The sequence below is a fragment of the Meles meles genome, chromosome 21, assembly GCF_922984935.1.
Source record: "Meles meles chromosome 21, mMelMel3.1 paternal haplotype, whole genome shotgun sequence".
Classification (NCBI taxonomy): Eukaryota; Metazoa; Chordata; class Mammalia; order Carnivora; family Mustelidae; genus Meles; species Meles meles.
Genome location: NC_060086.1, coordinates 21,596,962 through 21,611,139, shown reverse-complemented (window position 1 = coordinate 21,611,139; position 14,178 = coordinate 21,596,962). Strand labels below are relative to the sequence as shown.

The 14,178-nt window shown below is 50.3% G+C and overlaps 1 protein-coding gene across 3 annotated transcripts in view; it reads right to left on the bottom strand.

Annotated features, from left to right (window-relative positions):
* Window positions 1-14,178, bottom strand: part of GTF3C1 (general transcription factor IIIC subunit 1) — a 69,321-nt gene that overhangs the window by 53,317 nt on the left and 1,826 nt on the right. For all 3 annotated transcript variants that reach the window (XM_045993190.1, XM_045993191.1, XM_045993192.1), the window contains exons 2-6: window positions 12,171-12,380; window positions 8,356-8,532; window positions 7,636-7,779; window positions 5,100-5,196; window positions 347-470 (exon numbers count right to left, since the gene is read on the bottom strand). In XM_045993190.1, coding sequence (XP_045849146.1) covers window positions 347-470; window positions 5,100-5,196; window positions 7,636-7,779; window positions 8,356-8,532; window positions 12,171-12,380 — 752 coding nt within the window. The remainder of the gene's footprint in view (window positions 1-346; window positions 471-5,099; window positions 5,197-7,635; window positions 7,780-8,355; window positions 8,533-12,170; window positions 12,381-14,178) is intronic.

Here is a 14,178-nt window from a genome sequence, read left to right as displayed (position 1 = left end):
TCATGCAACACAGCTTTGGTACTTTCAAAACGCTGGAAAGAAGAGCGGTTTCGCGTAACAAGGAAGAGATGGGACTTGTTTCTGGACACCACGAAGCTCAGATGTTGGAGGGACATCTCCCCAGAGACGCGTGCCGGCACTCAGGATCACTTTTGCTCAGCAAACATTCCCAGAGCACTTTTGCTATAGGGGACCCTAAGTGAGGCGCTGAGGAATGAAGAGCCAAACCAATATGCCATCACCCCACGGTGAGGCTGAACGTGGGGAGAGAGAAAAGCTGAACTTGGAAGGGAGAAATGAAAGCCGTCTGCACAGCCAAGGGGACAGAGGCTGTGACCGCCTTTACCTTTCTTTGTCTTACAAGGCCCACACTCAGGGTGGATCTCTTGCAAGGGGAGAGACACCACCTTCGCAAGGCCAGCGTTCAGCATGTACTGGTACAGCCGCTTAAATGTCCTCTCGCACAGCCCCTGCCAAAACACAACGTAAGAGCTGCTGTCAGGTGTGAGCGAGGCATTTGCAACCGCTGAAGTCATGTCAACAAACACGGGTTCAGGGTTAACCCGGGTTAACCGATTCCCTTGAACGAGGGAACACTGGAGGGGCTAAGGAGGAAAGACTTCAAGCTATGCTGTCAAGGAAACAGAAACAAGGTCCAGAGCACTAAATAAATGATTCTGTAAATGGTTTCGATGACAAAGGGGCAAAGAGGTTTATTTGCTCAAAGATCCTGAAAGGACATGTAGGGACGGGAGGCAGACGGCAGGGCAGAGCTACGAGGTGGTTTTTCATTGCATACTGTCACGTTTGGTTTTCTTACCATTCGAGTGTGCTAGTAACACACACACACACACTCTCTCTCACAAAGCACACACACATCTCCCCTGGGCAATGGAAAAAAAAAATAGAAAAAAAAATGTAGTGCCAAAAAATTTTCAGTTTATCAGCGAAGCTTCCACAAAATGAGGAGGGGTGTGTGCACCCTACCACTCACAGCGCCACAAGGCGATGTGACCGAAGTGACCCAATGTGCCCCTAACCACAGGGGTCATCAACCAGCAGCTTCTGGCATAGGGCACGTTTTCCCATCTACACGTTTGTGAATATAAGTGATTTACTTGCCAACATTTAAGTGATACTTCATTAAAATAAATAAATAAATAAAAAGGTTCTGGCTTCACTTGGAAGAACTCCAGCAACAAATCCTGGGACTGTGGGTCCTCAGGGCTACCCCTGGGCAGGCATGCCCAGGCAAAGTGGCCCCGCTGGCCCCTCGCATGTCAGAGCCGAAGGTCAGCGCCTATCTGTTACCGGTAGGTGCCATCTTCTCATAAGACAGCCAAGAGGAAAATTAAATTATTTCTTGAATCCGTACCTGCTGCAAAACCATTTTTTTTCCTACGTGGCCTGTTTCATTCTTTCATGTATCCATCCTGGCCGCTTACTTGCATTTGCCTTTGCAACCCCTGGAGTCATGAGGCCAGTTCCGGCTGCTGTAAGGCGTGGACGGAACCAAGGGAGCCGTCCCTGGAGTCTCACGGCTTTTCTCTCCCTCTCTGGGAGACAGAGATGGAACAAATGTTTGTGGGCTGCCGCCACGTATGTGTGATCAACTCTCAAGGCCAGCCAGTCTCCCAGCCCTTGGGCAGGAGAACATATGGCTATCAAAAAAATACAGACGACTCACATATGGCTCATTCAAACACACCGGCTTGTAAATGGGCTCTATCGTTAATCTAGCTGTGCCCCCAGCATCAAGGAAAGACCCTATGGAAGTTCATCCATCAAATCCCAGCCCCTAACATATGGTCCTAAGTCCTGGACCATCCGAAGCAAGGGAGAATGATGTAGTCCCAGCTTCTGGGGGGCTGCCATCAGGGACTCACACAATCTGCCCTGCAAAAAGGGAAAGGAGTAGTGTTAGCCTCCCCCACGCCCGAAAAAAGACAGCATCCATATTCATGGCATCAACCTCCTGTATCGGCTAATTATTCACTAAGTCCTGCTCAGCTCCCTCTGACCCTATTTCCAGCTGCCGACCAGACATCGCCAAGTGAAAAGTCTCTTAAGATCTTCAGACTCAATAAATCCTCAAGTCAGATTTGTCACACGCCTCATCCTCCCGCAAATGTGTTTGTCTTTCTGTACTCTCTACTTGATTCATGCATTCATTCCACAAATATTTACTGAGCACCGATCATGGGCTTGGCCCTGGCAATCCGCCCACTGGGGCTTGAGCAGTAAACAAGCAGGCTTGCTCCCTGCTGTCCTGAGCCTGCCCTCCAGCCCTGTCCATTTTGGGGAGATGCAATCACTCCAGCCAGACAGCAAGACTCCTCCTCCTTCATGCCCCCACCTCCCTCATTCCCCCCTCGCATCCTGGCCCGTCATCCAAACATCTCCAAGGATTCTAGCAGTCTGCCACTTGGGAGCCTGGCCCTAGCCGCCAACAACCGCCTCCCACCCTCACCTCCAAGCTCTCTTCCTCCTCCTGGTTTGTTTCAAGATGCAACTTCTCCATCCACGAACTGCAGCCAGCAGTTTATGAGGCTGAAGGAGCTAATGAGCTCCTCAGCCTGGCGCTCTGGACCTCTCTTAGCTGGCCCCATCTTCCCTCCCTAGCCGCATGTCTGTGACCCCGGCCCGAGCACACTGCGGCTGGATTCCTGCACCTCGGACACGTCAGCCCGTAACCACTCTCCCGGGCCTGAAATGCCAGTTCTTGTCTACTTGGGGAACACGTCACCTTCAAAGCCCCGCTCGGCCAGAAGTTGCTCCATAAAGCTTCTCCCAGCTCTGAAGAAAGTGCATCCTTCACGGAGCTCGGACGTCATCCTTTTAGATGGGCTTCAAGCCTAAGTGTGTGTTCACACGGCTGCCCTCCGGTGACACTGCTCCACGACAGTGTGAGACCCATCATTCTAACTTCTGCCACCGCGGTGCGGTACCCAGCTCTGACTCTGAGCAGACGCTCGCTGCAGTATTTGCCGCGAAAGTAACGGAACTGAGCGAGGCCATGGTGACCTGTGTCACCAGACTAGCCTGCTCTCCCCATGCCTCAGTGACCCGGTCGGGTAGAGGGCTTCATTCTGCAGGGTCTGCTGGGTAAGAAATGTGAAGGACAGACTGTGCAGAATTTGTTGCTTAAGCAAGGAGGAATTTTCTTAATTTCTACTAGGGTCCCTAAAGAAGCTTTATCAGTCTGCCTTTCATCTTCCACTTCTGATGGAGACTCAAATACTGAAAAATATTTCTTACCACAAACAGCACTGCATGTGTACTGACAGATGACATGGGCCTGCTGTCTGAGAGGTGACAGGAAGGAAGGGTCCTGGGGCGAGGTGGGGTAGGGGAGTGCACAGCTGGCTGAGCCTGATATTTCAAAGGAAGCTGGAAACTTAGGTTTTTATGTGAACTCTCAATTTTAAAAAAAAAGCTAGGTCAAATGTACTTTTAACAACACACAGGCCAAATCTGACCTTTAAGCCTCATAAGCTGTGCTCTAAACAGACCTGGGATGGCGCGCCCCGGAGGCTCAGTTAAGCATCCAATTCTTGATTTCGGCTCACTCAGGTCATGATCCCAGGGTCGTAGTCTCGAGTCCTGAGTTGGGATTCTCTCCCTCTGCCCTTCCCCCTCCTCACAAGTACACACTTTCTCTCTCTCAATAATTTTTTAAAAAAAGATTTTATTTATTCATCAGAAAGAGAGAGCGAGGGGCGCCTGGGTGGCTCGGTGGGTTAAGCTGCTGCCTTCAGCTCGGGTCATGATCTCAGCGTCCTGGGATCGAGTCCCGCATCTGGCTCTCTGCTCAGCAGAGAGCCTGCTTCCCTTCCTCTTTCTCTGCCTGCCTCTCTTGTATTTCTCTCTGTCAAATAAATAAATAAAATCTTAAAAAAAAAAAAAAAAAAGAAAGAGAGAGCGAGCCCACAAACAGGGGAAGCAGTGGGCAGAGGGAGAAGCATGGTCCCCGTTGAGCAAGGAGCCCTATGTGGGACTCAATTCCAGGACTCTGGGATCGTGACTGAAGCCAAAGGTAGATGCCTAACCAACTGAAGACACCCAGGGTTCCTAATAAATAAAATCTTTTACTTTTATTATTATTACTTTTTAAAGATTTTATTTGTGAGAGAGAGCATAAGCAGGGAAGACAGGCAGAGAGGGAGAAGCAGGCTCTGGACTGAGCAGGGAGCCCCTGTGGGGCTCGATCCCAGGACGCTGGGATCATGACCCGAGCTAAAGGCAGATGCCCAACAGACTGAGCCACCCAGGCGCCCCAAATAAAATATTTTAAAGAGACTTGGGCATGTAGTAGATCTAGCATTAGAGAAGAGGCCCCTTTCCCTCTCCAATGGAACCAGAGACTGGGGCTTCACCCACAATGCAATAGCACAAGGCGAGGAGCACAGATTATCCTGGGGCTGATAATCAAGGCTCCACACCATGTCCCTTTGTGGACTAATCACTGTGACCCAAACTGCCTGACTTTATAAACTTTAGGTTTTCAGTTCTGCCATCTTAAGCCACAGGACAATGTTTCTGTCCCCTTTGCCATGCCGGCTCTTCCCTAGCTTCTGGCAAAGACTGTTCTCATCAGCCTAGAGGCAGCGAGGCCCCTCCATGCTCTCCTCCTCTCCTGCTTCATTCCTGCCTCTCCTCTGGGGGCCCAGAGACCAAGCTGGCCAGTCTGTGCTTTTCCCCCAGCACCACCTCCGCCTGCATCTCTGCAAAGTCATGATGCCCTTTCCGTATTAAGCCAGTGGGGACAGAATTAGAGTGCGCTTATGGAAGCAGCCCTAAATGTCCAGACTGGCCATTCCATATGAACTTGAACAGCACGTCCTAGAGCAAACTGTGAGTGTGGGCGGGGGGTGAGGGGGCGGATGGGAGCCAGTTAAGAGCACGAAGGCCTCCAACAAAGGACTGAGCACTTTCTTATCCTGTGTAACAAAGGAAGATCCCACTTGTTTCAAGATTAGGGAAGGTCGAGTCCATTAACGGCTTCCAACTGCCAGTCATTTAATCCACACTCAACAAGGAGGTCCAGGCTGCTGCACAGATCATTCCAGCCCCGTCCCCAGGTGGCCCAGGGCACTCACCAGTTCCTCCCTCAGCCTGCCCAGGGTCTCCATCTGGTTAGTCCGTGTGCTCAGCACACCCGAGAGCTTCTCCATGAGGATGTCATATTTGCTCCTCCTGTGAGAAACATAGAACAGTTCATCTTTTCAAACCTATTGCTAAAGAGCATCTGTTTTTTAAAGATCACAAGACTTAAATGACAACATATCAGACCAGACCACCAGGGTCCTAGGTCTCAGCCATTGTCCAGGCCACATTCCGCACCTGGCGGGGCAGAGACCATGGCTTGGAGTGGTTCGGTCACACGGCAAAAGGCACTAAGTAGTGACAGTGTACAGACCAGACTCTCTGGCTGCAGCTGTTGTGATTCTTGAAAACGCCTTAAGTTTTTATAATACCATAAAGTTTAGGAAGCACCTTCTATTTTCTGTACGATTTACTTGGTAAAGGGATTATCTAATAAAGAAGTGAACAGGCTTTTCTGAAAGTTCAGAGTCAAGAGGCGAACCTAGGTCTTTGTCCACACCCAGTCCTCTCTTCGCTTCCTGATGTCTTTGATCCTGAAGTACGGCTTCTACTCTGACTTCCCTGGAACAGAGGACCCCAACTTCCAACTCATTTTTATTGTATCTTGATGGCTTCCAAGCTAATGGCCACCAAGGAAGCTATGAAAGAGAGCAGAAAGCTCCCGGACTGTGGGTGCCTGGGGAAGGTGACCTTGGCTCTAAGTGCCCACAGGCCTGGGGCAGGGTGGGTGTATGTATAGGATTCAGAGTCAATGTCCACGTCTCCGCTTTGACTGCTTCTCAACGCATGAAGAAAGGCAGGCACAGGTATTTCCTGTACGTAGACCAGTACCGGGCACTGGGTTGCAGCCATGCTCCAGAAAAGGAAACCATGCTTCAGAGAGCTCAAGAGACTTTGTCCAAATCAAGTACAGATGACTTAGTCCATTGTTCTCCTTGCCACCTACGGCTGCTACCTATGTTCTCTGTAGACACAGGCTATAGGCCAGTGAGGAGTCTGCTGATACGGGTATTTAACCAATGCATAGTAAGATAAATAAAATGCAAATTCTCAAAGCACGATTCTCTCTAATGTAAGATTTCTAAAACATAGGTTTGAAGCTGAACTTGGAATTTTTTTTTTAAGGATTTATTTATTTATTTATTTGACAGACAGAGATCACAAGTAGGCAGAGAGGCAGGCAGAGAGAGAGAGGAGGAAGCAGGCTCCCCGCTGAGCAGAGAGCCTGATGCGGGGCTCGATCCCAGGACCCTGGGATCATGACCTGAGGCAAAGGCAGAGGCTTTAACCCACTGAGCCACCCAGGCGTCTCTTGAACTTGGAATTTTGACAGGAATACAGTGATATCATTACTCCCAAATATCCTCAGTTAAGTCTATCTAGACACGTGTATTGGGCACTTTCTCTGGGTCCAGGCCAGTGCTACGTAGCAGGCACTGGAAATCCTCAGTGTTCATCCACCTCTCTGTTGGAGTACGTGCCAGACCACTGGGTCATGTGGCCAGGGGAGACTCAGAGTCATTCCCCATGTCCCAGGGACAGGGGAATGCCTACTGCCCTTCAAGTCTCCCATGCACCACTTGCCTCCACCCCTGGGCACTGGTGGCCATGAACTCGGGGGCATCCGTCCAGCTTACTCGCCCAAGGGCTATGTTATTCTACATCCTTCACCAACTCTGCCTCCCCAACCGTGGTCACTGCACCTCCCATCAAGGAGGGCACGAGGTGCTGGAGTAGAGGACTCTCTAAACGGTGGTGGACCTTTCTTTCCCCCATTCCTATGCCAGGCAGTTACCCCAACAGGGAGGAGCAGAGTCAGAAACTCACTCCCACTCTCTGATGCCCAGAAGGGAGTGTGCACCCTTCACCATCTTGCTATCCTGCCTGGACGAGGACACAGAGCTGAACAGCAACATCTCTCACAGCACTCACTTAGCGGAAACCTCCCCATCACGCCCTCTAGACCTGCTATTGGAAAAACAAGCCAATTTTAAACTGGAAGCAATTCACTCTCAATTCTGTCACTGTAACGAATCTAATTTGATTTATTTGCTGTTCCTTTTACACGCTCCCCAAAATTTCACCAGCATGTAAACAGTTCTTATTGCCGGCCTATGGGGTTATAGGATTTTTTTCCTCCTTCTTTTCTGTATAATCTCCAAATTTTCTAAATGAGCATGACTTATTTTCATAATCAGAAATAGACCGTAAATATTTTTCTTAAAAAGCTGTAGTCATGGGGCGCCTGGGTGGCTCAGTGGGTTAAGCCTCTGCCTTCGGCTCAGGTCATGATCTCAGGGTCCTGGGATCGAGCTCCGCAACGGGCTCTGCTCAGCAGGGAGCCTGCTTCCCCCTGTCTCTCTGCCTGCCTCTCTGCCTACTTGGGATCTCTCTATCAAATAAATAAAATCTTTAAAAAAAAAAAAAGCTGTAGTCATTATGTGATTCTGTCTCTATGATGTGTAGAGGTCTAATCCACATGGCTGAAATTTCACCAGAACAAAGTGTTTTGGTGTCTGCACGCCGTACCTGTCCACGTGAAACCGGTTCAGGAGGAGGAGAATGGAGTGCTGCTGGGCTCCAGTGGGTAATCGGATCACATGGGACTGCATCGTGATGAGCCCGTTTTTGTTCAGAATTTTCCGGTGATAGTGGAGCTTCCCAGCATCAACCCTGGAGGAGAGGAAGAGCGTGGCTGTGTCATTCTGCTTTGCCGGCGGCTTTCACCCAACAGTAGAGGGCCTCTCATGTGAACGTTAAGTGCTAGAGACACACACTTCCTATCCAGCCACTCCAAGGGAACAGTCCCTGTGAGACAATGGCCTCGAAAAAACAGGCATGCCTCAGCCTCAGCGCACCCCAGACCCCCGGCGGAGGTGGATGGGAGATGGGGATAGAAGCCTGGGGAAAGGGAAAGGAATGGGACGTGTCTCCAGTCCTGCAGTAGCCAATGAGTAAGGTCACTCTACATTCTGGTTGGCCCGATGGTCCCAATTTATGCCCACTACTCTGGCCTCCCCCTGGAGCTCCACCTTCCACTCTCAAGGTGCCTGGTTTGGACACGATACAGTCGCCCCAGGGTCTCTTCAAAAAACAAAGCGCTGACGCCCAACTGTCACCGGCTGCAGACTGCCCCAATGGCAGGTTGGAGAGGAACGGGGAAGGGAAGTCAACAGGCCTGCACTGGGGGCAGGGCACAATCATCGGGGAGTTCTAGCCTTTCAGGAGAGAAGCGAATCATGCCCTCACTTGAAAGCAGTGGTATGGAGGTCTCGTTGGAGCTCCCCTTGCCATCGGGACCGGCCTAATCGCTCCAAAATGCAGTAAGAGAAGTCAGGGAGTTTCAGGTCCGGGTCACCCTCCAAGCCTATCAAGGCCCTGTAACGCATGTCCTGGGAGGCAACGATGATCAGTCTCTTTCCCCACCTGCAACGAGAACAACCGCATGGAAGAAATAACTTGAAGTGACTTGAAGAGAATCAAAATGTGAAAAAACAGAACCTTAGAGAATCACCATTTTGTGTTGCTTCTTAGAAGTTCACAATGCCCCAGGCGAGGACGTTTCCGTCTCCAAACTGCATGGTGTTTGAGCTGAACAGAACCAATCCTGTCATCTTGTGTGGAGCCCTCCATGGTCTTGCTAAGACACTCAGACCCCAGCTCCTCACCAGGGCCTGGAATGTCCTATGCACCCTCCACAGCTCTGCCTCTTAACCCCTTGGCCCTGCTGGTCCCAAACAAGCTGCTTCCTCTGCGTGGCTGCTCCTCTCCCTCGGTCACAGACTTAGAATCTATGTTCTCTCATCTCAAACAGGCTTACAAAGTTAAACTGGCAGAGGTCAGCCGGGAAAAGCAAGTTTGAGACCAGGGGAACAGGCCTGCTGCTCTTCAAATGCACTCAGGTTTATTGCATTGAACATTAAAATCCCAACATTCCAGTTAGCTGACTCAGTGACTCCTGCAAGGCCGGAAGAGCTGAGTGTGGCCCTCAGACAGGATGTCAAGTACTGATTAAGCACAATGCAAAGTACCAGAGATAGCAAGAAAAATAAAAGCGGTATCTCCCAGCAAGGAGCTCACAGTCCCTGCAAGGAGCAAGTCAAGAGAGTGAGCAATTACCCTAGGGCCCAAGAGCCGGCAGAGAGCAACTCTGGTGGCCAAGCCTATGAAAGGTCATTACGGGAGGAGCCCCCAATCCAGCCTGCGTGTGTGAACAGAAGACATGCATGGTAACCAGGGGACGCTCTCATGGAAGGGGATCCTAGAATTCGCAGTCAGCAGGGTGGGTGAAGGACAAGAAAGCAGAACCTCCAAGTTTCTGGAGGCATGAAGGAGCAGGCCTTCCTGGGAGGCAAGTGGTGTGGCCTGGCTGGAAAGTGTGGGCTGGGCTCCCAAGCGAGAAAGCAGAAGGTGAGCTCAAGGGGTCAGTAGAGTCCACATCCTGAAGGGTCGTGCAGTGCCATCGTGGGGAGGTCAGATGTCATGACACGGGTCAGTGGCTGTAACCCCACACCCATCAGGATCACCCATCAGTCAATGGACATTTTTAGGAGCTGAGGTGGTGCCAGGCATATTCTAGGTCCTGGAGATATGGCCATAAACAAGACAGGGTTTCCGCCCTCAAGAGTTTATGCTGGTGGCGTGAATCAACACTTCAGAACACATTTGGTACTGGGGGCGCCTGGGTGGCTCAAGTCGGTTAAGCGCCCGACTCTTGATTTTGGGTCAGGTCATGATCTCAGGGTCCTGAGACTGTGCTCCATGCAGAGCACCACGCTGGGCATAGAGCCTGCTCAAGCTTCCTTCCCTCTCCCTTTGCCCCTCCCTGCCTTCTGCTCGCACTCTCTTGCTCTCTGTCTCAAAAAAATAAATATATTCAATAAGTAAGTAAATAAGTTAAAGATCATTTTTGGTACAATGAAGAGTAACATAACGGTGCCTGGGCAAAAGGGATGCTTTCTCAGGAGCCGAGTTGAAGACTGAATGAAGAGGAGGGGGTAGAGACGGGAAGATGTGAGGCAGAACATTCTAAGCAGGGGCGCCTGGGTGGCTTAGTTGTTAAGCATCTGCCTTTGGCTCAGGTCATGATCCCAGGGTCCTGGGATCAAGCCCCACATCAGGCTCCCTGCTTAGCAAGAAACCTGCTTCTCCCTCTCTTACTCCCCCTGACTGTGTTCCCTATCTCTCTGTGTCTCTCTGTCAAATAATAAATAAAATCCTAAAAAAAAAAAGAAAAAAAAAAAAAGAACATTCTAAGCAGAAGAGCACACGCAATAACCCTGAGACAGAAATGAGCTGTACACATTTGGGCCACGGCACACGGAAGGCTCAGGCTGGCTGAAGGGCCACAGTGGGAGAGCTAGGGGGGACAGAGGGTAGGTCCCACACCAGCCGATGGGCTGAGGTCAGCAGGCAGGGAGCTGCAGAGTGTGGAGCACTGGGTGGGATATGGCTCATGGCTCTGGCCTGTATCACCAAGTGAAAATCAGGGCAGCTAGATCCTACGATTTTTTTTTTTTTTAAGAGGACTTAGAAATCCAGATTTTAAATATCAGCAATGAAATAAAATTAAAACCAAAAAGAACACCATGCTGGCTAAACAAAGCACGTATACAGGGCATATGTGCCCAGTCGGAAACACCTCCCAAGTGACCAAGGCACTATTCATCACAATTCTGTCTTAGAGAAAAAAATGTGCCATGTGGTGTGGAAAGTTCCAAAAAGGAGAGACACGGGCGTCTAGCTGAGCGTCTGACTCTTGATGCCGGCTCAGGTCATGATCTCAGGGTCATGGGATCCAGACCCGCATCCGGCCCTGGGCTTAGCAGGGAGGCTCCTTGGGATTCTCTCTTTCTAAAATAAATAAACAAATCATAAAAAAAAAAAGAGAGAGAGAGAGAGAGAGGGAGACAGCAAGAAGGGAGACAGGAGACTCTTGCATTATCCTGAGGCTAAAGAGGGTCTGAGAAGGTCAAGTCCACATGACTTGGTGGCCAGCTGAATGCAGAGTTAAGTCCGGAGAGAAGGGGCCCAGGAGTCCCAGGTCTGCGACTCGTACAGCAGGCACAAGGGAATACCCTGGAGCAGAGGAAGTCACAAAAGAGGCAAAGAAGGGAAGAGGAGGCAGGTTTGGGGTGAAGGAGTTGTGATGCTCTAACTTCTGGGCACACTGAGGAAGGCGTTACTGAACTCCACATGTGGCACTTGGGAGACGTCTGGGGGAGAGAAAAAGAGCCCCTGGGAACAGCCCAACATTTAAGGGGTGGACGGAAGTCGGGGAGTCCAGGAGAGAGCTGGTGAGGATGGGCCAGAACAGAAAAACAAAGCAGGAAGCCACGGGGCAAAAGCTTTAAAACTCCCTGACCTGGGGTGGAAGGGGCAAGGAACTTAGGGCCAAACAGCGTCCCCAGCTGGTTAGTAGGAATCTTAGAGGGTAAGATTTCGGTGAAGAAATAAAGGCAGACAACAGTGGGCAGAGGAGTGAAGGAGAAAGAGCTATTTCTTCCAGGAAGCACAGCTGCGAGCAGCAGGAGTGCTCTACCGCCCCAGGAGATCGGAGGTCAAGAGAAGGTCTGTATTGTGAGATGGGCAAGTCATTACAGCTGAGTTGAGAGCCCCAGTGGCGAAAGTGCAGGAATGCGGAGAGGAGAAAGAGATGTGGAAAAGTTGCAAACAGAAGAAGCTGGACGTCGGCAGAGTTCCCACTGGCAGCTTTTCCCTGCTCTGTGAAGTGGGAAGGGAGGTGGGAGTGGGGACTGGCTCCAGAAGGTGACAACTTGTATTAGCCACTCGGGGAAACGGGACCCCTAGCCTGGACAGGAGAAGGCAATGTACTGATGCAAATGAAAACCAGCTGCTCTGCCCTACTGTGCCAGGCCTGGGGACACAAGGGAAAGAGAAAGCAGGCCCCTGAGCCAAATTAGCACCCCCAAGAGTGGGGTGCAGAAGGGGGAGCTTGCTTGGTGCAGGGCTGACACACAGACCGGTCTCGGCGCTCTGACTATCCCCGCTTGGCTTCAAGGCAGGAGGGGGCCCGTGAGGCTCTGAAGCTGCAGACAGGTTACCTGCCAAAGGCTTCCACCATCATACAACGGGGCTGTAAAGTCTTGGTCCTGATGTCATTGGTTATGTTCTTCCTCTCCTTGAAGTACCGGCAAGAGCCCTGGATGCCGTCCTTATTCTCCAAGATCATATGAATGGGGTAGACATCCTCCAGAGCAACTGGATCCCTCCGGGACTCCAAAATTCCGGTTTCCAAGTCAATCTCTTCATACCTAAAAGGGGGAAAGCACAAATACCAAAGGACAAATCAGCTTCGGAAAAATACATACTTGGCTCCTCGTTCTTCTCTTCTTTTTTCTTTCTTTCTTTTTAATTAAAGATTTTATTTATTTTTAGAAAGGGAGCACTCCAGGAGGGAGAGAAAGAAGTAAAGAATCCCAGGCAGACTTCACGCTGGGAGCCCAAAGCAGGGCTGGATCTCACGACCCTGAGATCATGACCTGAGCCGAAACCAGAAACCAAGAGCCGGATGCTTAACTGACTGGAGCCACCCAGGCGCCCCTGGCGCGTTCTTCTGAGGACCTCCCGCAGAGATCAGAGGGCCGTGAGCTCACTCGGTCCTCCAGCCTTGCAAATGCAGATTAGAGCAGCATTCCTGCCTTTCAATCCCCAAAGAACACAGACCTTTCCAGGGTCTCCCAAATCCATCCCAGAAGCTGAATGCTAAAACCAGAACCATCTCATTGGCCCAAGTCATGGCCTTTCCGTTTCCCTCCAAATCCAATGCCTGCATGTTAACAATTTTCACCTCTGAATCCTCAGTCCTGTCTTTTCCTCTAAACACTGATCCTGCGTCTCCAGTTGTCTACCAAACACCTTGAATTCAAGGAGATCCAAATCAAAGTTATGACCGCTCCTCTCCGCCTCCAATGAAGTCCCTCCTTTCCATTTTCTCCCAAATATGCCGTATCAATGCCACAGGGACAACTCGGACTTTTGTTTCTTCCCTTATGCTGTCAGCCAAGTTTGTTAGGCTTTCCTAACAAACCCTGCTCACAGCCTGAGCTAGTAGAGTTGAGGCTAAATCCCACTTACACTTACCAGCCCTTTCCTTCCTGTGATCTCTAGCCGGCTTTATCCCCCATTCCCAAATCACATCCTCCACCATCTGGCAAGCGGAGGCTGTGGACTGCTGTCCTCCACCTCTCCAGCCACACCTTCCTAGGCTTCTTTGACGGTTCCTAGTTCTCCATCCAGCCTTTCTACGTAGGTGCACCTGAGGGCCATGTCTTAGGCCTTCCATCACACCATATTCTCTTCCAGGGATGATCCTGGCTCATGGCTTTAATATCCAACCATATGGGATGACTGCCCATGTCCAGCTCTATCCCTCCCTCTGGCCTGCTTTCACCCAAGGAAGCAATATGTTTACTGAACAGATTCTCCATGGATCACCCAAAGGAACCTTGAACTCCACGTGACTCAAAGTACATCCAGCACCTAGCCCACCTTCCCTGAGACTCAACAACCTTGCTGCTCTTCTGTGTTCCCTACTAACAGGGACAGGCATCAATATTCACTCAGGAGCCTGAACATCAGGAATCAGGGATTATTATTATTATGTATTATTATTATTATACCCCACATCCAGTCACCAAATCCTCTTGATTCTTCTGCTTCTTATGTCTTGATGCCATTTGCTTCTCTTATGTATTCTCTTATGTATTCTCACCTGCCCCATAGTAAGCAAAACTGATGGGGAGAACAAAGGCAAGAAGGAAATGTAGATGAAATTAAATTTCCTTATAACCTGCAGCCCATATTACTTAAGGAAGGAAGGGTATTAGTTCCTCCAAGAAGCTGCCAACTGTCTTAAAGTTGATGCTTTGCTAGAGGGAAAAACCAACCTTAGCTCGAATATAGTCAGGCCTTCAGGGTCCTGTGAGTCTTCTTTAACAAAGGAGAGTCTGTTTGGAAACCTCCCTTTGTCTTCACGTCCCCCAACTTGAAAGTATATAAATTGGGCCCTCCCCCATACAACCACCATGCTGCTCTTTCTGCCCCACCAGT